At 49.9% G+C, this 22,883-nt stretch overlaps 9 protein-coding genes across 9 annotated transcripts; 4 read left to right on the top strand and 5 right to left on the bottom strand.

Moving 5' to 3' along the window:
- Nucleotides 1-3,321: 3,321 nt before the first annotated feature.
- Nucleotides 3,322-3,764, bottom strand: Aud_008596 (putative vacuolar transporter chaperon Vtc1; the record flags this gene model as incomplete). The annotated part of the gene is made up of 2 exons (XM_043293470.1): nucleotides 3,322-3,659; nucleotides 3,731-3,764. The coding sequence occupies 2 exons, from the start codon at nucleotides 3,762-3,764 to the stop codon at nucleotides 3,322-3,324; spliced, it is 372 nt and encodes a 123-aa protein (XP_043149405.1).
- A 955-nt stretch (nucleotides 3,765-4,719) lies between these two features.
- On the top strand, nucleotides 4,720-5,477 carry Aud_008595 (dynein light chain Tctex-type family protein; the record flags this gene model as incomplete). Its single annotated transcript, XM_043293469.1, has 4 exons — nucleotides 4,720-4,746; nucleotides 4,871-4,909; nucleotides 5,029-5,103; nucleotides 5,193-5,477. 4 exons carry the CDS (start codon nucleotides 4,720-4,722, stop codon nucleotides 5,475-5,477), a joined length of 426 nt encoding a protein of 141 aa, XP_043149404.1.
- Nucleotides 5,478-6,090: 613 nt separating this feature from the next.
- On the bottom strand, nucleotides 6,091-7,503 carry Aud_008594 (WD40 repeat domain-containing protein; the record flags this gene model as incomplete). Its single annotated transcript, XM_043293468.1, has 4 exons — nucleotides 6,091-6,753; nucleotides 6,812-7,307; nucleotides 7,378-7,399; nucleotides 7,482-7,503. The coding sequence occupies 4 exons, from the start codon at nucleotides 7,501-7,503 to the stop codon at nucleotides 6,091-6,093; spliced, it is 1,203 nt and encodes a 400-aa protein (XP_043149403.1).
- Nucleotides 7,504-8,455: 952 nt separating this feature from the next.
- On the top strand, nucleotides 8,456-10,600 carry Aud_008593 (uncharacterized protein; the record flags this gene model as incomplete). Its single annotated transcript, XM_043293467.1, has 1 exon — nucleotides 8,456-10,600. One exon carries the CDS (start codon nucleotides 8,456-8,458, stop codon nucleotides 10,598-10,600), a length of 2,145 nt encoding a protein of 714 aa, XP_043149402.1.
- Nucleotides 10,601-11,425: 825 nt separating this feature from the next.
- Aud_008592 (SUR7/PalI family protein) lies at nucleotides 11,426-12,469 on the bottom strand (the record flags this gene model as incomplete). The annotated part of the gene is made up of 2 exons (XM_043293466.1): nucleotides 11,426-11,985; nucleotides 12,064-12,469. The coding sequence occupies 2 exons, from the start codon at nucleotides 12,467-12,469 to the stop codon at nucleotides 11,426-11,428; spliced, it is 966 nt and encodes a 321-aa protein (XP_043149401.1).
- Nucleotides 12,470-14,029: 1,560 nt separating this feature from the next.
- On the top strand, nucleotides 14,030-15,520 carry Aud_008591 (PI-PLC domain-containing protein; the record flags this gene model as incomplete). Its single annotated transcript, XM_043293465.1, has 3 exons — nucleotides 14,030-14,564; nucleotides 14,634-15,233; nucleotides 15,300-15,520. The coding sequence occupies 3 exons, from the start codon at nucleotides 14,030-14,032 to the stop codon at nucleotides 15,518-15,520; spliced, it is 1,356 nt and encodes a 451-aa protein (XP_043149400.1).
- Nucleotides 15,521-16,128: 608 nt separating this feature from the next.
- Aud_008590 (peptide alpha-N-acetyltransferase complex A subunit ARD1) lies at nucleotides 16,129-16,995 on the top strand (the record flags this gene model as incomplete). The annotated part of the gene is made up of 2 exons (XM_043293464.1): nucleotides 16,129-16,516; nucleotides 16,613-16,995. The coding sequence occupies 2 exons, from the start codon at nucleotides 16,129-16,131 to the stop codon at nucleotides 16,993-16,995; spliced, it is 771 nt and encodes a 256-aa protein (XP_043149399.1).
- A 318-nt stretch (nucleotides 16,996-17,313) lies between these two features.
- On the bottom strand, nucleotides 17,314-19,407 carry Aud_008589 (uncharacterized protein; the record flags this gene model as incomplete). Its single annotated transcript, XM_043293463.1, has 1 exon — nucleotides 17,314-19,407. The coding sequence occupies one exon, from the start codon at nucleotides 19,405-19,407 to the stop codon at nucleotides 17,314-17,316; it is 2,094 nt and encodes a 697-aa protein (XP_043149398.1).
- A 626-nt stretch (nucleotides 19,408-20,033) lies between these two features.
- Nucleotides 20,034-22,883, bottom strand: Aud_008588 (COPI-interacting protein CEX1; the record flags this gene model as incomplete). The annotated part of the gene is made up of 9 exons (XM_043293462.1): nucleotides 20,034-20,802; nucleotides 20,867-21,039; nucleotides 21,098-21,301; nucleotides 21,358-21,652; nucleotides 21,715-22,088; nucleotides 22,150-22,296; nucleotides 22,367-22,477; nucleotides 22,565-22,702; nucleotides 22,761-22,883. The coding sequence occupies 9 exons, from the start codon at nucleotides 22,881-22,883 to the stop codon at nucleotides 20,034-20,036; spliced, it is 2,334 nt and encodes a 777-aa protein (XP_043149397.1).

Below are 22,883 nucleotides of genomic sequence, written 5' to 3'. Positions count from 1 at the left end.
GCCATGCGAAATATGATCGGACGCCAGGATATTGATATATCAGGTTGAGTGGTGGAAACTTTGCGACACGTCCAAAGTAGAAGCCACGATAGTGATAGGAGGGGAAAAAGGAAGGAAGAAAGGGTAGGGAACCGTAAGAATATTAGACTAAACAAGAATAGACAGAATAGAAGAAGAGGAGAATAGGTGTAAATTTAGTAGTTTGCTGCGCGTTGAGGCCATGCACCGGTGCAGGCGAACGCACTCTAGATAGTTAAGAGGGAATAAGGTAGAAGTGAATGATGGAGAGGGGGTGGACGGATGTTGCGGATCAAAGGGATAATAGGAATGGTTCTTGAATTTTTGAATGTCGATTGGCGTTTGCGACCGTCAGAGCTCAGAAGAAGCAGAGCAGACAAAGCAAGGGGGGGGGGGGAATCGGAAAGTGAGACGGCAAACCAGAGGAAAGCCCCGGGGGGGATAGGGACAAAGAAGGATAATAATTTAGGTAAAGTAATTATCAGAGATAAGGAATCAAGTGTCAATCAAGGACCTCTCAAGGCTCTCAGCGACTCATATGCAGGACGAGAAGGTGGGAAAACAGGCAGAAGGGGTAAGCTGAACTCAACCACGGCTTGAGATGAGGGAATACGGGGAATGATGACGCTGAAGGATGGGCGATGGATGGATGGAGTGGGTTGAGAGTGGCGTAATCTATGATTAATAATAACAACAACAAGGATATAACATCAACAAGAGCAATAATAATAAGGGCATGAAACAAACAGCAACAAATAACGGAGAACGTCAGGAGTAGTAAAATGCAATATGTTGCAATTAGGACAGGGACCAGGAACAGACTCGAGCAACTGTCGGTTGGGTGACTTGGGTTGTAGTGTGACGAGAGTGACAGGAGTTACGATGGTTGATGGACAGATAGGCTGTCCAGGTACGGAGTAGCTCCACTGACCGATGAGGAGAGAGTTCAAACAAGAGGGAAGTCTCCAGACTATCTCGTAGTAGTTGAGGATGGAATCGTGCTTGGAGAGTGACAGAAGGAGAAGGGAGATGGCTGCGTAGTCTATGTAAGAGATCTGTTGGGCTTTTGGGCGAAGAGAGGAGGGGGGGAGGGGAGGGAACCAGGAATGCAAAACGGGGAATTGAGATCAGCTTGGTTGATTGATTGATTGATTCAGATGGAACATGGAAGCACAATACACAGCAGAGTACGGAGTAATAGCGCGGAGTTTGGAGTTTGGTGATCAGTTAGACAGTTACAGTTATCTAGTCGTCGTCTTAGCAGTCAATAATAAAAATAAACCTACCTCAGAAGACAGACTTTCGAATTGAGACATTATTATCGCTAACAAACCCAAAGAAAGTACGAACACCATGTAACTATTATTACTGTATTATTATCATCAATGTTGTCACCTAAGTTACCTGGTCATCTCATCTTACTTTTGAGCGACAACATCCTATGCTTAGATGCCTAGGTAGCTAAGGTGCCTATCTACTGTAACAGGCTAGATAACAGGCGGTTGACTTGTTCCAAAGTTCCAACAGGCTATAGTAGTCAGAAATAATGACCTGTCAAATCAGATTACTTTGCTCCGATTTAGAGAAACAGGATACATCCCCAGTGGATCCTCTGATGTGATCTGGGGCCTGGACTGGCCCATATTATTCGGCGCTGCTGCGGAGTCCAGCTTGGCTTCGGCTGGTTAAAAAGTACGGATTCAGGTTTGCTTATGGCCGCGTCGGATTTTGGAACAACAGACACGGCCTTTCCTTCCGTACCTCCACTATACTCGAATCGTGAGATAGGCCGTCTACTCCGTATTTACTTATCTAACTAACTACATGACTTTCTACCTAGTAGGTAGAGTGGTACCTCTCTGTCTAAGGCACATACAGCCTTACCTGAAGAGGCATGGATCAATCATAGGTACTGCATCGCCACCTCGGTCACAACGAATCAAATTGCCGCCATGCCTACTAGGTACCCAGCACAAATAATTCCCTCTTTGCATGTGCTGATAGCGGCTATAGATGTAATAGGTTTGGTTCGAGGCTCCATGCTTTGGCTTTGCGACTATATTTACCTCTCTACTGTAGTAAAGTAACAAAAGAGGTCTACCACCAGATAGAGAAGACGAACACTAACATTAATCCAATCAAAACTCTTCAGAGACGGATACTATGATCGTGTCCGTGAAAGTCTCTGGACTGTTAGTGATGAAATTATCTCAAAAATACATAACTAGATCGAACCCCCGCATTACCATAATATCTCTCCACCAGCTATTGCAGATCAGACCCATATAAGCGAAGCAAGACACCCAAAGGCAATCAGACACTTTTTGAACAAGTGCTCGAAAAGCCTGAGTACTCGAATTGGTTTCAAGCGACTCTACAGTCAAGAAATCGGGCTAAAGTCAAGCTTGCACCATGGTTATTGGATAGACAATGAAGCCTTCGTCGTTACAACTCTGCATCCCACGCTCTACCGCCTGCTATGCTCCTCTACGCCAGACAGGCTCCTCAAAATGTCTGCAGCGCACAACCGACGTGTTTTGAACAGAAGAAGTATCGAGGTTCAGCGATGAGAGCTAATGTTGCTCCATCACGTCAGACTATACCGACCTCCGACCTTCGAACTCCGAACCGAACTTCCTTCAATTGATCATCAAGTTCCAATTCCCACGGCTAACTGGATGATCGCCCTCTCTTGATGACCAAAAAATTCAGGCGGGGGCCCTGGGACGTTCTGGGAATTGCCACCACATGTGCAGCCTGGGCAAGGCATGCTTGGAGGAGTTGCTACTGGACGACCAAGTACAAAGACAATGGGACGGCTAATGCGCAGGGAAATAGGCAGGGTACTGGACCCTCGAAACGTTTCTTTGGGAAGAATATCTGCAGCGGACGAGCGAGAATCGTTTCTGAGTTTGGACAGATATTTCATGTAACAGACAATGTGCTTTCATCTCCCGGGACCTGCCACCTGAAGCCTCTACCATCCAGGGCACCCTCATTCGGAGTCCCTTGGTCGAAGCGGACATAAAAGGCGAGACGAAATCCCCGGGCTGAACCATAAGATACATGCGGCGTCAAACGAAATCCTAGACAAGAAAACCTATTAAAGACCTGGCTCGCAGCTCTTGGCACATAAGTAGAAGTCGTCATCGTTCAGGTTGCTTGAACTTTTGTTGCAGTGTTATACAAAACACCAATCGCGGAAGGATCGTCGGCTTATCGGTTGACCCAAAGAGAATGTGTTGTGAGGACATTTACAGGCAGGTAAAAAAGATCGACCGGCACAAACCCGCAAGACGATCTTCAGTCCACCTTCATACGGAGGATAAAGTTGACCACGACAGCCGCCAGCAGCGACAATGCCAGTACAGTGGGACCGTACCGGTCGTCAATTCCACTCTGCCCACGCCGCCGAATACTCTGCGCCCGCCAGTGAAATGTGAAAAGGGCGTATAACATGGCTGCCATTGCGATGATCGTGAACAATCCGGCGGAGATGCGGCCAACGCGGTCGCCAAAGTTGAGCAGGCCAACGGCCAGTCCGCCCAGGATCACCGTGAAGTTGAGCCACGAGAGAAAGGTACGTTCATTGGCAAAGAAGACCTTGGGTTCTACCCGGGTCGGGAGGGCAATTCGCTTGCCTGTATCGACGGGTGATGAGTAAGTACACGGCGATCCAAATGGAGGACCCAATTACTACCATGACACATACCTGGAGCAGTCTGCAGGAGAGGTTGACTCGACATTATTGGTGAATGTGAAAAGTTGGTAATGAAATGGGAGCACTAAGGCAGGTGGGAGTGCTAAGAGAGCTACCAAGGAAGGATTCGACGAGGAACAATATGATCAATGGTTGGCAACACGTAGCTACGTGATCACTGATATCCTGCAGCTTATATGGAAGAATACAATCAGAAGGAAAAAAATTTTTGCTAAGAGAGGAAGACACCACAGCCCAAAGGAAGCTATAATAATGGTCGCAAGGAGGTAATATATGGGCGCTGGCTGGACTGATGTAACTTAGACAACTAAGAGTGGCTGGACTGAGACTAATCGGGAGAAATACCCCTCCCGGTATCACAAGCGGTCAAATGCTAGCTAAAAGAAGACTAGTGCATGACGCTGATGATGCTTCTGCCCAATTCGACCGCCCAAGGGTTCCCACGTGCTCCATCTGTTTGCTGTGCTTTAATTGCCTGAGGCCTCGACATGGAATATCATTCTGCCGTGTCCTTGTGGCGGTGACGGTTGGAGATAAAGTAGAGGCTAAGCTGGTTCTGGAATAGCTTGGCACACTTCATTGTCCAATCATCGACCGCCAAGCCACACCCATGATGCCACAGACTCCGATGTTGTCTCGACCCCAAACATTCAAAGCACATCGGCTGTGACCTCCTAACCTTTTCACTTCTCCCGTTTCCTGCAGAGCTATCCATATCTGGTTATCTAAATTTCCTGCATACCTGTACTCCACCTGGTAAGCTTAAACTGGACCTGGATCCTGTCAATTGATTTGTTTGACTAGCTCCGAACAGCGGTCTCATTCCCCCCGCAATCGCACCTCCAGCATTCGCGGTTACGCCGCATTCCCTCGACCTGCGCGGCAGTTTAAAGGCTCCCGAAGTGATATACCTGCTGACTATAGCGCTTTAGCTCACGTATCACGATTGTGAACGCCTTCTACACGAAACCTTATATACAATGGCTGTCGAGCAGGGACCTGTTTCTGTGCGTGACCAACCATATCATTCTTAGCAGCATCATCTGCGACGTTCCGCATCGAAATTTGTCTTTCATTCAAATAATACCCTTTTGGTCGCGGATACTGACTGACTTTTACTCTATCTTTTAGCCCATACCCATTCCGGAGCTCACCAAGATCGCCACAGATGTACGTTGATTGCCTCTTCCACTCCGTCAATAGTAGCCATTGTGTGATCGACTTGCATACGTTACATTAGTAAAGATCTCCATTTGGGCATTATACTTGTACTGACAGGTCGATCCAAGGCTTGTGATGCGGCCCTGAAGAGCGCCGAGGGTTACGAGCACGCCAAGGTCGGCGAATGGAACTCCCAGATCATTGTGAGTATATCAACCTGCGGCAGCTGATATGCGCTCAGGCACGTTGACTACCAAGAGCATGTCTGATTTATAATCCTTTGATTCGATAGAACACTATCCTCAAGGCCCTCATTGCAGCTACCGCACCAGAGACTCCTGCGACATCACCTCCATACCGCTTCACTGTCAACAGCACCATTGTTCAACAAGGCTTGATCGATAAGTCTTCCGCAGCGGACGGTGCGGTCAGCAATGCCGGCAAGCGTGGTATGCACTCTGCCTCGGGCGCCTTCTGGGACGTCAACCGCGATGGAATGTGGACATTCAAGTATCCCGGGGCTGAAGAGCGGGGCCTCGATGTCGTCGTCAGTGTGACATGGTTTGCTCTGGGCTAGTCTCATTCAGATCAAGAAATCTATAAAGTGAAAGAAAGGAAGACGCCAATTTTGTTTGAAGCTTTTGAAAGTTCAACGTTCCGTTCTGATGTGACTTCCGTTTCATCTTCATTTATTCTACGACTGTGCGCTTGTTTTCGCATGCCTTCACCTGTTATATGTTCTCAGAGGCTTGATGTACAAGAACAATGTTGACTACGATATCCCTTAGTTCAAGAATTGTCGCAATCTGTATCAGCTCTTCAGGTGCCGAGACCTATAGAAGTCAACTCTCCAGCACACTAGGGTGGGAAGAGGTCAACTAAGGTTGCACCAACGAATGCATTCATCCAATCGAGTCACCAAATTCAATGCCACTATTTAAAATCCGCCCATTTCCATGAATAGACAATGAAGAAGTCCGAAGAAAAATCATTAGAACGGATAAGCTAAGGGTGACAACCGAAACACCCGTATCAAGCGGTAGTAAAAGCTTTCCTCCAGATACCAGGCGCCATGCTAACCAAGGAACAATTGAATCAATCGAGACAAAAAGAATGAACAGATCATGAACATGGACATGTAGTAGGACACACGAAAATCCCGGAATCCCACTGGGCTACTCTACCCCACCTCAACGGGGCTCTGAATAGTCGTTCAATGCGACACATACCGCCCCGCGGTGATGCCCGCTGTATTGGCGAATGATTTGACCCGAGGCCAGCTCCCACAGACGCGCATAATGATCACTCGAAACGGTGACAAGATAGGCGGAATCTGCAGAGAACGCGCAATCCCACACCCAGCGTTGATGATTGGCTAACGTGGTCTCTAGAAACGGCGTCCCGGTAGTCATATCCATGGGGGGCCCATCTGGTTGCACCGGGAAAGACTGCTGTGGCTCTGAATTCGCAGGAGTATTTCCTCTGATGTAGGTAATCGGGTTCAACTCCCCACTTCTTCCCAGGTCAGTGCCAACGTGAAGGTCCTGGACTTTGGGCGATGTCGGGGACGCAACGGGATCTTTCGCTGCAGACTCTTTGGCTTCCGATGCAGGCGACTCATTGCCGTTGGCTTTGGCCTTGGCTGCTGTTATCGCTGCCATCTTAGCAGGGGGAAAATCAGGATCGAGATTCCAGACCTTAGCGGTATGGTCGGCGGAGCAAGTTGCCAAATGCTTGACGTCAGGAGAAAGAAGAACCCGTGTGAGATAGTCTTTGTGAGCTTGGAAGGTGCAGATTGGGACAATCCGAGTCAATTCAGCGTCCTGGACCATGCGCCAGATGTAGACATTGCCCTAGAACCAAGTGCTCATTAGCTAACGACGCAACAAAATACCGAGTTCAGCGCGTTACCTTTTTATTCCCTGCACAGAGGAGAGAGCCATCGCTTGCGACACTAACGCTCTGTACAGCAACGTCCTCCTCGGGAATGAGCTGGTGGGTGCAGACGCTCTCCCCCAGATCCCAGACCCTGACGATACCAGTCCGGTCACCACTAATTAGCTCACCCTGATTGGGGTGGATCACCACGTCATTGACTGGAGATTTGTGTGCGTAATTGCGCTGCAAGCTTCCAGTACGAGTGTCCCATACTTTCACCGTCCCGTCCTCAGAGCTGGTAACCATCCACTTCCCCTCACAATGGAATGCGACCCCCGTGATGTTGTTCGTGTGACCGTCAAATGTCATGACTGGATTCGGATTGGTTGACTTGATATCATAGAGCTTGACATTGTTGTGTCCCGCGGCCGCTAGGTAGCGCTTGTCGGGAGTGATGCAGAGACGATTGACTTGAGAGTCAGGGTGCTGAATTGTCCGCGAACATATTCCTGAGAGGGCCTCCCAAAATCTATTCCAGACAGATCAGCGCACAATTCCCTAGAGAATCAGCAGCACCGAAAAGCATTCGCTTCGCCTACCGAATTGTATGATCATAGCCCGCTACGACATCCCACAACAACTACGTCAGTCATGCAGCTCCGACAGAGTGTGAGATTGCGAAATCTTCCCGAGCCCTACTTACCAGTACAAAGAATGACGCTCATTATGAGTAAGTTACAAGAATGCAGTACTCAAAAATCTTCTTCGAGGATGCTGGATGATTGAGAGCCCTCGTTGGGTCGTTGCGGGTGAGGGGAGAAGTAGAGTATTGGGATGTTAAGAGAGGTACTCTTCCTGCCGGCCTTTAACCACCGATTGCAGTCCTAATTGGGGTTAGTGCAATAGCTCATGGAGATGGCACGTGAGCGGTTGTATAGGCGGTGAACAAGGCGGAATGCCATTATCAGATCGGAAAAAAGCAGTTGTTGTTTTGTTCCAGCTTCACTTTTACGACACCTCTCCGGCTCCATATTGTCATATATCCCTTCAGGTTCCTTTATCCTATTGAAGGACTGCGGACTCTATTACCTTGCTTCTGCGCATAGCGGACTCTGCTTGCCCTGGTTGCCGTTTATTACACGCCTAAAATGACACCTGGCTCTCCTTGCTTGATTGTCCGAGTCTGATCTGGTTGACTTGACTTCATTGAACTCGAACTCGCCTGATCGCTCCATCCCGAGAATTTCTTATTTTTCTCGTTCTCTACTATCGGTACCTTGCATATCTCGCTACATGGTCCTTAGCAGTCAGCTGCTGTGTGATTGAGCAGTGCCCTCTGGCATAATCATCTGTGTTTACCTGAGGCACAACAAGAGTGGCACAAGCGGCTGAACACAGAGTACAGCTACTCGGCGTGAGCATACGCATCTGCTCTCTGTTCAACTGTAGCCTTCATCAGTTCTTATGTGGTACGGTGTTCTTTGTGCTTTTCCTGTTCATTTTACTTTGCTCGCCACATCACTTACGCCTCAGCGACGTCAGTGCCTCGCAACTTCAATATCCGCCGCATGAAACCAACGGGTAAGTTTTGAGCTACCGCTCCAGCAGCTCATACCTGTGGTGTTTTGTGCTGCCCTGGTTTTGACTTCCGGGTGTCTTGGGCTTTCTGAGGTCGAGATGGAAGGAAGCGTGGTTGAAGGTATTTCTACCTCTCTCCCGACCTGCCCTCTATTTTCGCAACCATATGACCCTCAGAGCCTTTTTGCTCCTGAGGATCTGCCAACTCCCCCGTCTTATCATGATATGCATGTGAATGATCTGGGGCTTACACCTCCCCCTGGGTCGCAGCTGCTACAACCTACCAATGTCACTCCACCGCACCCCTTGCTTGACGAGCACGGTTCATCCGACGAAGATGCGAGGATACCAATGACCAGTCAGCCCGCAGGGTCCAACTACAATGATCAGACAAGAGGCCCACGCAAGGGCACACCCGACGACCCGTCTCTGTTGAGACAAGAGAGTTCATCGAATAACGAAGTTGGGCCACCTTTTCCCGGTAGTCAAGCCGCCAGTCCAGTCGTATCGATTGAGGTTGCCACAAATGCCACATTGCAGAGCAGACTTCCACAGCCCTTGGGCTCGAACATTACGCCAAATACGGATGATCCGCTCTACGATCCTCTCTTTGGTCCCGACTTTGTGATGCCCAATTTCGACGCGAATTCCTCGTCTTTGAAACGGACCGCCGACGAAGCCTTGGCTGATGATTTCCAATTGTGGCATAGGCCTGAGAAACGATTGATGCCAGATTCACTACAAAGCTCCTGTGCGCCTTCTCTGGATGCAACACCGTCTCTCTCCTCGCCCGACACTATTCAGTTAGATCATTTGGAAACAGTGCCCAACACACCAGGTGGTATTGCAGAGTCGCAAATATCCGCGCCTCCTTTTGACCCGTTTGATCATCTATTTGAAGATCCTGCCTTCCACATTCCACCGAACCTATCTGGAATTGAGTATTCCTCTGAGAAGAGACCAACACTTCACTCTGCAAGCGCGGAGTCTCCGTATGATGCGTCTCGTAGTCCGAGCTTGAATTCTCGTGGCAATGTCCAGGTGCAAGCTGCTGACAAGGTGACTTTCGATCATGAGGCTGTGGGCGTATCACTTCCCACAAGTGAAGTGACCAAGCGACAGTTCTCTCTCCATACCCAAGATGTCCTTGCCAATGCCGACCGTGAGACTCTGCAGCGAGTTGATCATGAACCTAAATACACATCTCCATATCCAGTGTATCATGGACCTTTGGGCTATCTTCCCTCAGCTCCAGGTATTCACGTCAAGTGCATTCAGATCGCCAATGACCAGATCAATGCCCGCTTTTCGCATCTCAAATACAAAGTTCAGCATCTCAAATATGAAAGAGACAAATACAGGGATGCGTGGTCTAAATGGACAGCACTGGAAGCATCAACAGGGAAGTCGAGGGCACAGATACTCGAGGAGGAAAACGCGACGCTGCGACGCGTGTCCACCCAACACCAAAGAAGAGCGGAGCAGTACAAGCAAGAAATAGAGATCTGGAAAGGCAGACTACATGATCTCAGTGTTGTATACAACAACCTCCTCTATGAGATCCAGGTTCAGAAGAGAATGCCTGCCGTGGCTCCCATTCCGCGCGGGTACCGACCCGCTACGCATCCGCAATCTGTTGCACTCGGCCAGCATCTTGCGAGCTCTCCCGCCTTGCCTCTTTCAGAGCATCCCATGCCAGGTCCTGCCTCTTCGCCAAACCATGTCCCTGTACCTGCTCAACCACTCGCCACGTCAGCTTTCCATGCGCCCAGCACTCCTTATACCCCCCTGCCTAATCAAAATCCGCCTCACAGCAATTGGCAGCATAGTGGCATCACGACTAGTGCACCGGCAGAGCCACAGCCAGAAACAGTGACTATTGATCTTACTGACGAAGCGCCCAACATCACACCCAATCCAGCTACGATTGCTCCATTAAAGCCAACGCAGGCAACCAGTGAGCTTCTTCAATCATTGCAGAAGAAGAAGTACAATTGGCTCGAAAGAGCGAAATCAGGTTCCGCACAGCCTGCGGTAGCTCGAGCAGGACCTCAACCTCCGCTGCGCTCGGAATCCGTGCCTCGGGCCTCCCAGCAGTCTCCTGCGCCACGCTCCAGTAACAATCAGCCGCCCAGCGTGCCTCCTCCCGAGATGCACGCAGCAACCAATACTAACCATGGCAATCAAATGGATGTCGAGGACGAGCTACTCCACGAATTGGAGGAGGAGCTGGCGCGAGGCTGAACGACTTTTTAAGTTTCGATACCCATGTCATTATCACGGCGACACTGCATATTTGATCTTTTGTCGAAGCGTTCATGCGATACACCATGTCCAACGGATCTTGGAGGGTCCTCATGCATAGCACAGATCAGAGTTACACTTGCATATTGTAGACTCACTTGATGAATTTAAGGAAGACATCAGCACACCATTACTAGAATAATTCTATTTCAAAATAAAGTCTAATAATCTATCCACTCAACTCAAAATATCGAGATATCTATGGGGAAGACAAACAATCCCTTTCGAATCTGGAATCTAAGCAATCATGCCAATCGTTATGCGGTCGTATGATTCATGAATGTCCAGCAACGAGTAAACCCAAAATCGTTACAGCTCCAGAAAGAATAGAATACATCACCATTTATGTATCCTCTAAAGATGAGACACATGGTCTTTGTGCTCGTGGAAACTGTCCGGATCTGACGCGCTCTTTGCAACTGATAGTCCACATCTCACCGTAGCTGATCAGGACGTCGTACACAGCGGCTCGAGATAATGATGATGTGTAAGGTAAAAGGTCCCGTATATATGTACATGGTAATCGAGTCGAGTATTGACACTTATTGGAGCATCTCACTTGCGGAAGGCCAGTTTTGACCGGTGAATTGGTGCATGAAGGAAGCGTCCCAGCAGAGATGCTCTCCTTCTATACCCTCGCGCTGACCGGCACAAAGGCCGAATCCGGGAGAGATTCCGTTCCCAGTCAGGGCCACGCGAGAGACACAGGAGGAAGCGACAAGGTTTTAATCCCGATGAAAAAGAGTTTAGGGGTAGAGCCCCAGTTCAATCTGTTGCGGTCGTCGAAGGACTATGGGGACTGCCCTTCTCTTCCTTCAGAGCCCCTCGTTCTGTTTGCTTAATAGACTTGAGCTGTTTCCGGGCCTTGCGGCCGCCGCAACAGGCAGCACAGCATGAACCAAGCTCTACAATAAAACCCAGGAGGTTGAATGCCGACGCAATCCACATGAATGCCATCATTCGAATACCCAATTCGGCACCTATGTTGAGATCGTATCCAGACGATGTGAAGACGTTCTTGAAGATGATGAACATGACCGTGGCAACGACTGAGGCGACAATGGTGAAGAGAGCGGCGAGGAAAGTAAGGATGAGAAAAGGAAAGGCCCGAAGGAAAACGAAGGTGCGCCGCCGGTGCGGAGGGTGCAAATGGTTGACACTAGGATCAGGCGAGATTGTCTGAGGAGGACGAGAGGAGACGGCAAATGGAACGAGGAAGATCAGAATGAAGGTCAGGACAGTGGCTGTGATGAAGAGACCAAACATCCAGTGAGAAGCGAGGCGAGCGATTTTGAGGGCATCGGTGATATCATTTGGGAGTGCAACTATGAGCGAGAGGAGAAACTGACGTTAACATTGCACATTCGATAAATAACAGTTTGAGATGGAGAGGGATAACCTACTGCTAGCTCCCGCCAACAGCTCACTAAGGATGATTTTGACCGGGTTGAACCAATATAGGGTTTCTGGCTTGGAACAGCGGGTGATCCCAGAGTCCATATATCCTTCGCAGAAACCCCATAACCCCACCTGGTAGAAGTCATGAAGACCGATAGTTCTGGCAATACTGTTTATGAGAACGGCGTTTGGGACGGACAGAGGAACGATGTTTGATAGATCGATCTTGAGAAAGTAGATCTCTCGGAGAACTGGTTTGTCGAAAACATTGCCAATGACGACCAGAAGCAAGAAAATCCAGGCTATCAGATAGAGTAAAGAGCGTATGATCCGATGCCAAAGCACCTTCGACCGAGACCGGCCGTAAACGGGCCCTTCTGACCGTCTCTGGAATGCTGGTAGCTTTGCCATGGAATAAGTATAGAGCTTCGGGGGAGACGGATTAGCGTGTGGTCGTTAGGCGTCCTGAGAATCAAGATTGAGAAGAACAATATCAAAGCAACTTGTAATACGGATGGGAGTAATAATAGGAAATATCTATATGATTGTGGAAGCCCAATGATGCAGACCTAGTGCAGGGACGTAGGACGAATGACGTTAGACATCCATCGAAGAGATAAGCGGCAAGTAGTCAATATGGAATGTCCGTCCTCAGAAGGAGAGGAAACAATCAAGTAAAACGAGAAATGATGGTGAACGGAAGATTGATAGTAAAGAGATAGTAATCGGGACGGAGACGGAGGGATAGTAGATTTTCAGCATCAATCTCGAGAGAAGGGAACTTGACGGATGAAGAGCGTCAAGACAAGCACGGACTAGGGAGTCGACCACCTGAGACATCAATTTGCCATCAGTCTAGCAGATAGATACCGGCCAGCTAAGCCAGGAAATACTTGATGACTCGTACGAACTTCTCTACTACGTAGGGAGTAACTTAGTGGAAAGGGTGCAGGTGTACAACTAAGTTTCAGAGTGGGTAGGTAGAAAAAGGCCATGAGGGAGGCTGGTGGTAGTGCCGCAGTGGATAGGTAGCTATATTGATTTAACCAATAGTAGTACGAGATACTATTGTCTATCTGTCAATCAATATCCCTTTTTCTGAGCTGAAAAACTCCACTTTCGTCAGCGATCTTCAAATTACCATCAGCGATCAGCCTGGTCGTTACGCTATTATCGTGAATCTGCTGATCGACCGACAAGAGAAATAGCGCCAATTCAGACAATATAACCTGAGCGATTCCTGCGTCGGATATAGCTGGACATTCCCTTACGCCTTTTGTGTTGGGCCTCTAAAGTAGGGTCTACTCTGGAGTGTGGTCAAAATCTCAATAATTGGATGTGACGGTCTGGACTGTTTGAGCAACAACGACTGGAGCACACTGCAACTACCTTTATTCGATTGTAGTTTTTCATTGGCCCCTGAAATGCAATTCAACGTCATTGAGTCCGAAGTTCCCCACTATGTGGATTCTGTTTTTCAGTTGCCTAAAGCAGAGCTATCTGTGATTGGGTACTATTTCAATAATCCACTAAAGAGCGCCACGATCTGCCTGAGATCAGCCACTGATTATCCAGTGGCTTGCAAGTGGGTCCTCAGTAATGCTCCTTTAGGCTTCGGATGCCTCAATTAACTTTTTCAAATTACGCATATCTAGTCCCAAGCATCTCTCGGTACTGGTAGGGTAAGGCACATTTACACTACGTCAGCCTCTGGAAAGTCGTTACAGGTATGATACCTAAACTTACCTTACCACAGCCTCTTTCTCTCTCTCTCGCTTCTCCTGTTGAACTCTCAAACCGTCGGCTGACGGACTCTGAGGTTCAGGCCCGAAAGAGCTCATCCACTCGGTAGGGACATACAAAGACTAGATTGCAGACTCAATCTAAGCCTTCAACGCCTGGGATAGAACGACCTATATGATCTGATTTCAGTTTCCAACCTGTGTGAACCACATCGTCGTCGCAGCAACAATGCAGTTGTTAACCTGTTGGCTGCCACTGTTGGCGGCAGCAGCCATCCCCCTGACGCTGGCTGCACAAGATACTTCTGCTACTAGCACTACAACAACGACCAATGCTCTATTCACCATCACAGGAACAATCACAGATCATGTCAGTGATGCAACATTGCCTACCGGCACTTATCTCTCGTATACTTCCACTCGTACTCTTCCCACCGACAGCGATGGCAAAGTCGGCTCCTCGACCGCTGTGACTAACGCTACCACTGTCGGTAATTCGACCATTCCTACCACTTCCACAGATACAATGACGAGACTGGTCGGCAATGCCACGGCGAATGCCACTATGACTGCGTCGGCGTCGGCTTCGGCATCTCCCGTTGTCAACACTCAACCTTGCAATGGCCATCCCGAATTCTGTGCTCGCAAGTACTCAAACATCACCATGGTGGCTGCTCACAACAGTCCCTTTGTCAAACCAGGCAATGCTGCTGCGAACCAAGCATTGGGGGTGGTCAGTCAGTTGAACGACGGTATCCGGATGCGTATGTACTCTTGAAGAACATGTCCTTGCGAGAGACCGACCGCTAACCTGACACACGGGGCCCATACAGTGCAATTCCAGACTCACTATGAAAATGGCACCATGTATCTCTGTCATACCAGTTGTGACCTACTCTACGTGGGCACCCTGACTGACTACCTCACCACGGTCACCCAATGGATAAGACAGCACCCGTACGACGTGGTCACCATTCTTATCGGGAACTACGACTATGCCGCTCCGGCAAACTTCTCCAAGCCGATCGAGGACTCGGGCCTGTCCGATCTGGTCTATACGCCTCCGAAGATTCCCATGGCCCTGGACGACTGGCCAACTTTGTCGACCATGATTTTGTCCGGCAAGAGAGCCGTCGTGTTTATGGACTATCAAGCCAACCAAACTGCTTTTCCATGGCTCATGGACGAATTTTCCCAAATGTGGGAGACGCCTTTCTCGCCAACCGACCCGACTTTCCCTTGCACCGTTCAGCGTCCCCCTGGTCTCTCCAACGAGGATGCTCATAATCGCCTGTACATGGCCAACCACAATCTGAACGTCGATGTCAACGTTGCCAATGTCGACCTGCTCATCCCCAACACTGCGGAATTGAACCAGACGAATGCCGTGTCCGGGCCGGGTAGTCTCGGACGAATGGCCGAGAACTGCACTAGTAAGTTCTTCTCATGCTAGTCAAATCGCTAGAAGGAAAGGATGTCCGGCTCTAACCTGTTAATAGCCTTGTGGAATCGTCCCCCCAACTTCCTCCTCGTCGACTATTACAACTACGGCAATTTCAATGGCTCTGTGTTTGAAGTAGCAGCCCAGATGAACAACGTTACCTATAGCGGCGACTGCTGTGGATCCACTTCTGCTGCTCCTAGTCTAATGCCGGCAGGAAACTTGTTGAGCGTGGTGTTATTTGTTACAGGTGTTCATTTATTCGCCTCGGTCTTCTAACTTGAGAGTTGGCGCTTGTATTCACCTTCATCACATAGACCTCGGCTTTTGTTTACTTGAGTGCGTCTGGAGTTGTGGATTGCCATTTACGTTGAGGCATTATCTTTCATGATGATATGACTGCATTGATACATTTGTTGACATGTATATATGTTTGTCCATAGAGCTTTCCTCTACAGAGGATCATATTTAGGCATAGGAATAGTGATTGTTCTGTATCATGATTCTCAAGAAGCATCTGACTGCTATATGAAAACAATGGGTTATTTGCACATAGGTTTGAGTGAACTCCATATACATTGGCCCGAACAATAGAGGGCGGCGCCATGTATTGTTGATATGGACCTGTTGATGCATATCCACTGGCTGATCGAATAGGGTTTAGCGCGCTCTAACCACATGATTTCCAGTTCTCAGTCATCATCATCAGTCTTCCATTGTTCGAGCTCCGAACCCATTCAAGCCCATTTTCCATTCGGTCAAAGGCCAGGCAGTCCCAATTGGCCTCTATATAACCGTCGCACCGCTTGAATTCGGCCAGAGCACCAGGGACTTTGCTGTACACCACCAACTTCCCAAACCCGCAGCAAATCAAGCCAAAATCAAAAATGGTCGACATTGTCCCCCTCTCCTCTTACCCCTCGTACATCGACCTCCTCCCCTCCATCCAAACCTGCAACATCACCAACCTCCCCGAAAACTACTTTCTGAAATACTACCTCTACCATGCCCTGACCTGGCCGCAACTGAGCTTCGTGGCCGTCATGCGGCCCCGCAATGGTTACTCGAAACACAAGGGCGGTGCCGCAGGCACGGCAGGCACAGGCACAGGGACCGCCGACCTTTCCGGGCAGTATCCCAAGGTGGTTGGGTACGTGCTTGCGAAGATGGAGGAGGAGCCGACGGACGGGGTGCAGCACGGGCATATCACGAGTTTGAGTGTGATGCGGACGCATCGCCGGTTGGGTATTGCCGAGAGATTGATGAGGATGAGTCGTATGTCTATTTTTATTTTTTTTTTTTTCTCTCCCTTGCTTTTCCCCTTTCGAATTTCCCTGTTCATGACTGACGGAATTTGATTGAACAAAAAAGAACGCGCTATGGCCGAGTCGCATCGCGCCAGTTACGTTTCGCTGCATGTGCGTGTCTCCAACAATGCCGCCCTGCGTCTGTACCGCGACACCCTCGGCTTCAAGGTCGAGTCCGTCGAGAGCAAGTACTACGCGGATGGGGAGGATGCGTACGCCATGCGCCTGGACCTTACTGATCAATGGCTGGACTGGAAAGAGATTGAGCGCAAGGATAGAGAGCGCGCCAAGAGTGACGAAAAGGACGCTGATGAGGGCGACGAGGTTGGAAGCCTGGGCAAGAAGGACGACAAGACCGTCCGCGTCAAGGTCGGCCGGAGTTTGGGTGTCGGCGATCTGGTCGAGAGGAATGAAGCCAACCCTTCGCAACAAAGTGTCAGCTCGTAGAACCGAGTCTTCGTGGTCATCATATAGACCTCTGAGAGCTAGCCTCTTGGACAATTACACGAAATCCTCGACAAACGTGCTCGATCCACAGAATATGCAGTGATACGTCCATTGAGCAAGGCTATTTGAAACGAGATCCGAGTATCAACATTTTAGACCAAAATACATCCATGAATATGTACTGAAAATGTAAAATCATAACATCATAAGAGGATCCAGGTATACGAGGATCCTGTACCGGCCAAGTAACCCCCTTGTATAGGGCTGGTATTTTCCATGCACTCGTGGCGGTGACACTCGTCCAAAGACAGACGGCCATCACGATGTATCCTTTGAGCCATCATCTTTGTCTTTCTTCGAAGGAGAATTATTAGTTCCTCTCAACGCCTCGCCTTCTTCTGTATTCACCGGGCTTACGCCTTCGCGGTGACTGCTGCCATCGGACCCAGAGCCTGGTGTGTTTATTGAGCTAATGCCACTGGCCTCAGAACTCACAGATTGCCGTGTGGACGTATGTGATGCGCCTGTGCGAACCATTGTCCCACTCTCCTGGCTATTGCTCAATTCTAGATTCTGCAGCCGCTGCTCCAGAGGAATTTCAGGAGGATGCTCGTTTTCCCTTGATGTTTGGCGGAATCGTCGTTCCTGACGCCAGCGATTACGCTTGATCCGCCGTCGTTCCCGTTGTTCATCCCTAGCACGACGGAACACATCCTTAAACGCTTTCTTGGTGGCTTTCACCTCCTCCTTCAGGGCACTTCTCTCAGCAGAGCTCCGCTGCTGCTCCTGTGGTGACTCCCACCGGCCCCAGCTGCCATGACAGTGCCCTTGCTGCCCATTTCTCCAATGGCCTCTTCCAGAAATGCGAGATTGGCGGCGGGAATCGCGCAAAACATCGAGCTGACGCCGAAGACCAACTGCCGCTTCGTATAGCTCACGGTCGTGATGGTTATTAAGAGATTGAAGCTGTGCTCGAACAGTCGCCAAGTCGGTCGAACTGAGGTCAGACGTCGTCGATATCGAATCAATCGATGAAAAAGATGATTCAGATGAGACAGAGCCGACTGACGTCCTACGAGCAGGCTGAGTGACGGGTGGGGTCACGGGTTGAGTTGGCACCACATTCACTGGCGGGTAGCCATAGCCATGGGCGTAAAAGCCGTGAGCCTGTGGGTTGTTCGCAGCATACTCCACACGAGGAGGGCTGGACAGGCCGCCAAAAACGTCCTCGAGCTTTCGACTGTGAAGTCCGGCCTTCTCCTCTATCCAGCGTCCATGAGCCATGGCTTGCTCTTCGACCTGCCTTCCATAATGTTGCGCTTGCTCCGTAATGCGCTCACTGTACTTCTGCGCATGCGACGCCAGCGATGATAACCAGCCAAGAGGGCCACCTTTGGAGGTGCTCGAGTACTGATACTGCGGACCATACGAAGGATTGTTCCAGCCCCACGAGGAAGGCTGCTGATATTGTGAAGGCGGTTGAGGAGGGTAAGGATATGCATGAGGGGCAGGAGGAGGCGGAGGCGTATTAGGAACCATACCAGGGGGAAAGAAGGCAGGAGGACCATAGGGTGAGTAGGGAGCAGGAGGCATCTGCGGATTTGTGTAGGGGAACACCCCAGGTGCGTATGCACCGCTTGCTGGTGGTGCTGTCAGTTGCCCTGCGACCGTTGGCAGTATGCCCGCGGGAACGGACGCGGAATTTTCAGCCTCGTGTGCCTGCGTTGACCGGTTCGCCCGCGATGCCCTAGTCGCGGCAGGGTAACAACGAGGACACAATGGAGAGACAGGCGCATTCTCAGATTCCGTCACATAAATGAATTCGATGCGAGTTGCACGAGGCTCAAAGAAGCATTCGTTCCATTCCTCAATCACAGCTGCGATGCGCAGCCTGCGTTGCTCATCGGTCTCTTGCGGGCGATCTTTTCGATCCCTCTGTATCTCGGCTCTCAGCTGCCGAGGTAAGTGAGCGGACGATGCTGCAAGGCCCAGATGCGGAGGAAAAAGATATTTCAGAAACATGTCCCAGTCCTGCTGGGTAATCTCCGCCGTCCGAGGGCTCCAACACCGAGGACGACGGGGAAAGTCTTTAGATTGGCTCCGCGGGTAGATGGTGAGAAGGTGCGAGAGAGTAGGCCGTTCCTCGCCAAAACGAGTTGGAGGCCGCTCTATAAAGTAGGCCGTAGCGGATGCGAAGTTGGCTGGGAGGGCGACAGACGCCGCTGAGGAACCGTCGACGGAAGGTGCGGAGCCATCCCTGGACGCGATATCACTCAATGACGCTTCACCTCCGCGAAGGCGGAGAAAGGTACGAGCTATCTCTGCTGACGCATTGGTATTTCTAGTATTGACCGTCGGCACGAGTAACGGATCGACGGCGGAGTATGGCGGAGGAGCCTCGTCGGAATCCATCACGAGATTGTCGAATGGTTGTCAACTGCAATGTTGGAAGCGACTCTACTAAAAACAATAAAAAGTGGGCTGATCAATGATCAAGCATCGTGCCTTTGACTGATTATCGGGAAAATCAATTTCCCCCAAACAGTGATGCCGGCACGGCTTGAGACCGGGTGAGTACTGCGAAGGCAGCAGAATTAACGACGGTCTGTCTCTATCGAGAAAAACAGTCAGCTCCTTATGCATAGGCCACACCCTACCACTAATTGACTGATCCCGCCTCCTAACTCACAAATGAACAAGAAGCTTTCCGTAATAGAAGCCCCATAAGCAGGACTATGATGATGAAGCCGAAGCTTACACCGAGTACTGCCCGAAAAGGCGGCGGGGGAGGACGAAAGAGAACGTGCTGATCACGGGATTTGACAGCATGTGATTAATTGATAAGCATCATCCCTTTTATAACGATAAGTCAGGTCTGGGTATGCGGACAATAGAAACTCAGCGGGATTGGCAATCTCTCATCATGCTACAATATGTGCTTGGTATCTTAAAAGCTATCCTATGCTCCAAAACTCCCTGCCTTGCAATGCGGAATATCCAAAAGAGGTTTGAGAGATCAACCAGTCGGATCTATTGCATTAATCCCAGGCGTCACCCCAACCATCATCTTCACCCTCATCCTTGGGCTTCGTATCAATTTGTTTGGTGGGGGCTACCACCGTTTTTGGTTTGGAAAGGTTGGTATGACTGGAGGTTCGAGTACCGACTGTGGTTGCGGCGGGCTTGCTCAACCCCTTGGGCAAGGGTTTCTTCGCTTTGGCCTTGGACTGTGCGGCCAACCACCCGGCAAAATCGGGCTCACCTCCATCATCGAAAGGAACAGTGGCGGATTTTGGCGCCGGGGAGCTGGTGACAATTGGGGCACTGAACGGATCGTCGTCTTTCAATGCATTCTCCTCATCATCGTCATCAATAGCGCCCCAAGCTTCGTAGACATCATCCGTTCCGTGCACTGTTACAGAGCTCGAAACCAGCTGGTCCGATAGAGATCGTCCTAGAGGTTGAGCCTCGCCGCGTAATACTTTCTTAGGTAGATCCAGCTGCGTGGAGGGTGATGATCTTGTGGGGCGAGGTACGGATGCTGAGCGAACAGCCTCCGTGTCGGCCAGTTTACTAGTACCCGTAGTTGGCTGTATCTCACCGTTCGCTGTCGTAAGTTTGTTGGTGAACGAGGAGATTGCCCAACCGGCCCAGGACTTATCATTTGATGTGCCAATTCGTGCAGCATCCTTGGGTGTTTCTGTGCTAGCGGTGGCTGGAATTGCCGTATCGGCCATTGAGCTGCTGAAATTGCGAATGCGCTGTAGATACAAGTCTAGAGTTTTGTTCGCTTGGTCTCTCACCAGCCTAGGATATTCTGTTAGGGCCGACAATCAGGACCGGAAATGGGGATTGAAGACCGAGGACTCACTTCTCTTTATCTAGCAAAGAGGGGCAAATAGCGGGAAGGACCTTCCCTGCGCAATCCTCCTCGTTGAAAAACTCGATTGTCGCAGCTAGCGCGAGCAAACCGGCATTGCGGGCATGGACGAAAGGATCTCGCAGCGATCGGGTGAACGCGGCAATGAGAACCTTTGATCGTGACTGTAGACGAGTTTTAGTACTTTCAACGTGCCAGAATAAGTGGCTATTTTCCACTTACACCTTGTCCGAGATGTTTCGCGATTTTACCCAAACAGATGGTCGTGTTGGTCCGAATACCTGGCTGTTCATCGTTTGCGGTTCGTGCGAGGAACTTCAGCAGGTCTCCATTAATAGTTCGGTCACTGAGTTTATTGACGACCGATAATACAGCTTTGACGGTCTGTTCTCGAACAACAGGCGCGACATCTGTGAATCCCGACGTCTAGAAGATCAATGTCAGTCTCTGTCCGAGATATTGGAGTCTCCGCTCAAGCTCACCATCTGCGGAAAGATTTTGTCGTTTACGATTTTCTGCGGTAAGTTGTCAATCATTAATGGTAGGTTGTCGAGTAAACAGACACGAAGAGCCCTATCAGGGTTGCCGAACAAGCGAACAATGACAGGCGTTAACTTTGAGCTGTATTCATCCGGTGACAGTTTCGTCCCGATCTTCAAAATAGCACTCAAGACCTTCGGGCCACCGCCCCCAAATTCGACTGACTTGAGCAATTCCGGCAGGACCTTCATCTTGAAGAATTCCTCGGGGAAGTCGTCCGAAAGCTCATCAAGCTCACTAGTCAAGTCAGCTCACAACGTCTTACCGCAGCAGAAAACTCGACGTGCTTTGGGACATACTTGATAAATTCCTCCCGCTCAGCATCATTCTTAAGGCCCAGGCTCTCTATGTCGTCCGTCAACCGGATCAACGGTGTCTGAAAGAAACCACCAGTCTTCTTCCCTTGCTCAACAAAATGCGCCGCGCTCAACCGCAGTTTAGGATTGGCTGTGCAGAGACGCTTGTAGCTTTGATGCATGCTGGGTGGAATATTCGTCGTTTTGCCGACTTGGTCACCTCCCGCAAAACTGCCATTGAACACCTCGTATATCAGAATGCCAAGCCCATAAGCATCAACTGCTGCCAAGGGATGTCTCTTGATTATATCCCAGCCGCCCTTAACTACCTCAGGCGGAGTGTACCGAGCGGCGTCTGGTACGAGGCTACCGTATGTCTGCATTTCGTGTCAGCAAGTTCAAAGATACCCCAGACTTGACCGCCAGTGGTCAACTGACATATATCACCGCGTTCTCGTCGTTCATGGAACTCAAGACATCAAATCCTCCAAGCTTCCATTCACCACTCTCACTAGCGAATATTGAGGATGCCCTGACAAACCCATGAACGGAAGAGGCATCTTCATTGATGAATTTGAGAGTAGACTATAGGAGCGAGGCAAAAGCACAATTCAGCAAGTATGTCGAGACGCTGATGTTGGATTCTGGCACTTACAGCCACTGTATACAGCCCCCATATTGATGTTTCCCTGCTCAGACTTCGGCGCTTGACATGCCAGGACAAAGGAACAACCCGCTCGGTCACAATGTAGATGTTGGTATCTGTCTATATTCTGTAAGTATATACGCGCCTAGTAGAAAAGGACCGTCTCGCATCATGTCTGTGACGAGTGCGCCCACTGATTCCTAGTACCTCGATAGTGTCCAGCACTTTTATTACCCCGGGATGTCTCAAGGTCCGCGATTTACGCACGGCATTTTTGGCCAACGGGACGCGAGAATTATTTGAAGAGATATCGAAGGTGAACACGCTGCACGGGGAGCCGTCTTCCTTTATAGACAGCGCATTGTAAGTGAGTGTAATTTCAGCGTCTCGGGGAGTATCATACCCGTTTGGTAGCATTATGAAGGGTCCAGATTGAGTCTGAGATGTCGACTCTGTCGCCGAGCGAATAAGGGAATGAGCTGCCTTTTGCGATCGCAGATGCGACGGCTGATTTGAGGAAATCCAT

Source organism: Aspergillus udagawae (assembly GCF_001078395.1).
Source record: "Aspergillus udagawae IFM 46973 DNA, scaffold_6, whole genome shotgun sequence".
Classification (NCBI taxonomy): domain Eukaryota; kingdom Fungi; phylum Ascomycota; class Eurotiomycetes; order Eurotiales; family Aspergillaceae; genus Aspergillus; species Aspergillus udagawae.
The sequence above is the reverse complement of the archived record's forward strand: the minus strand, read 5'-3'. Positions and strand labels throughout refer to the sequence as shown.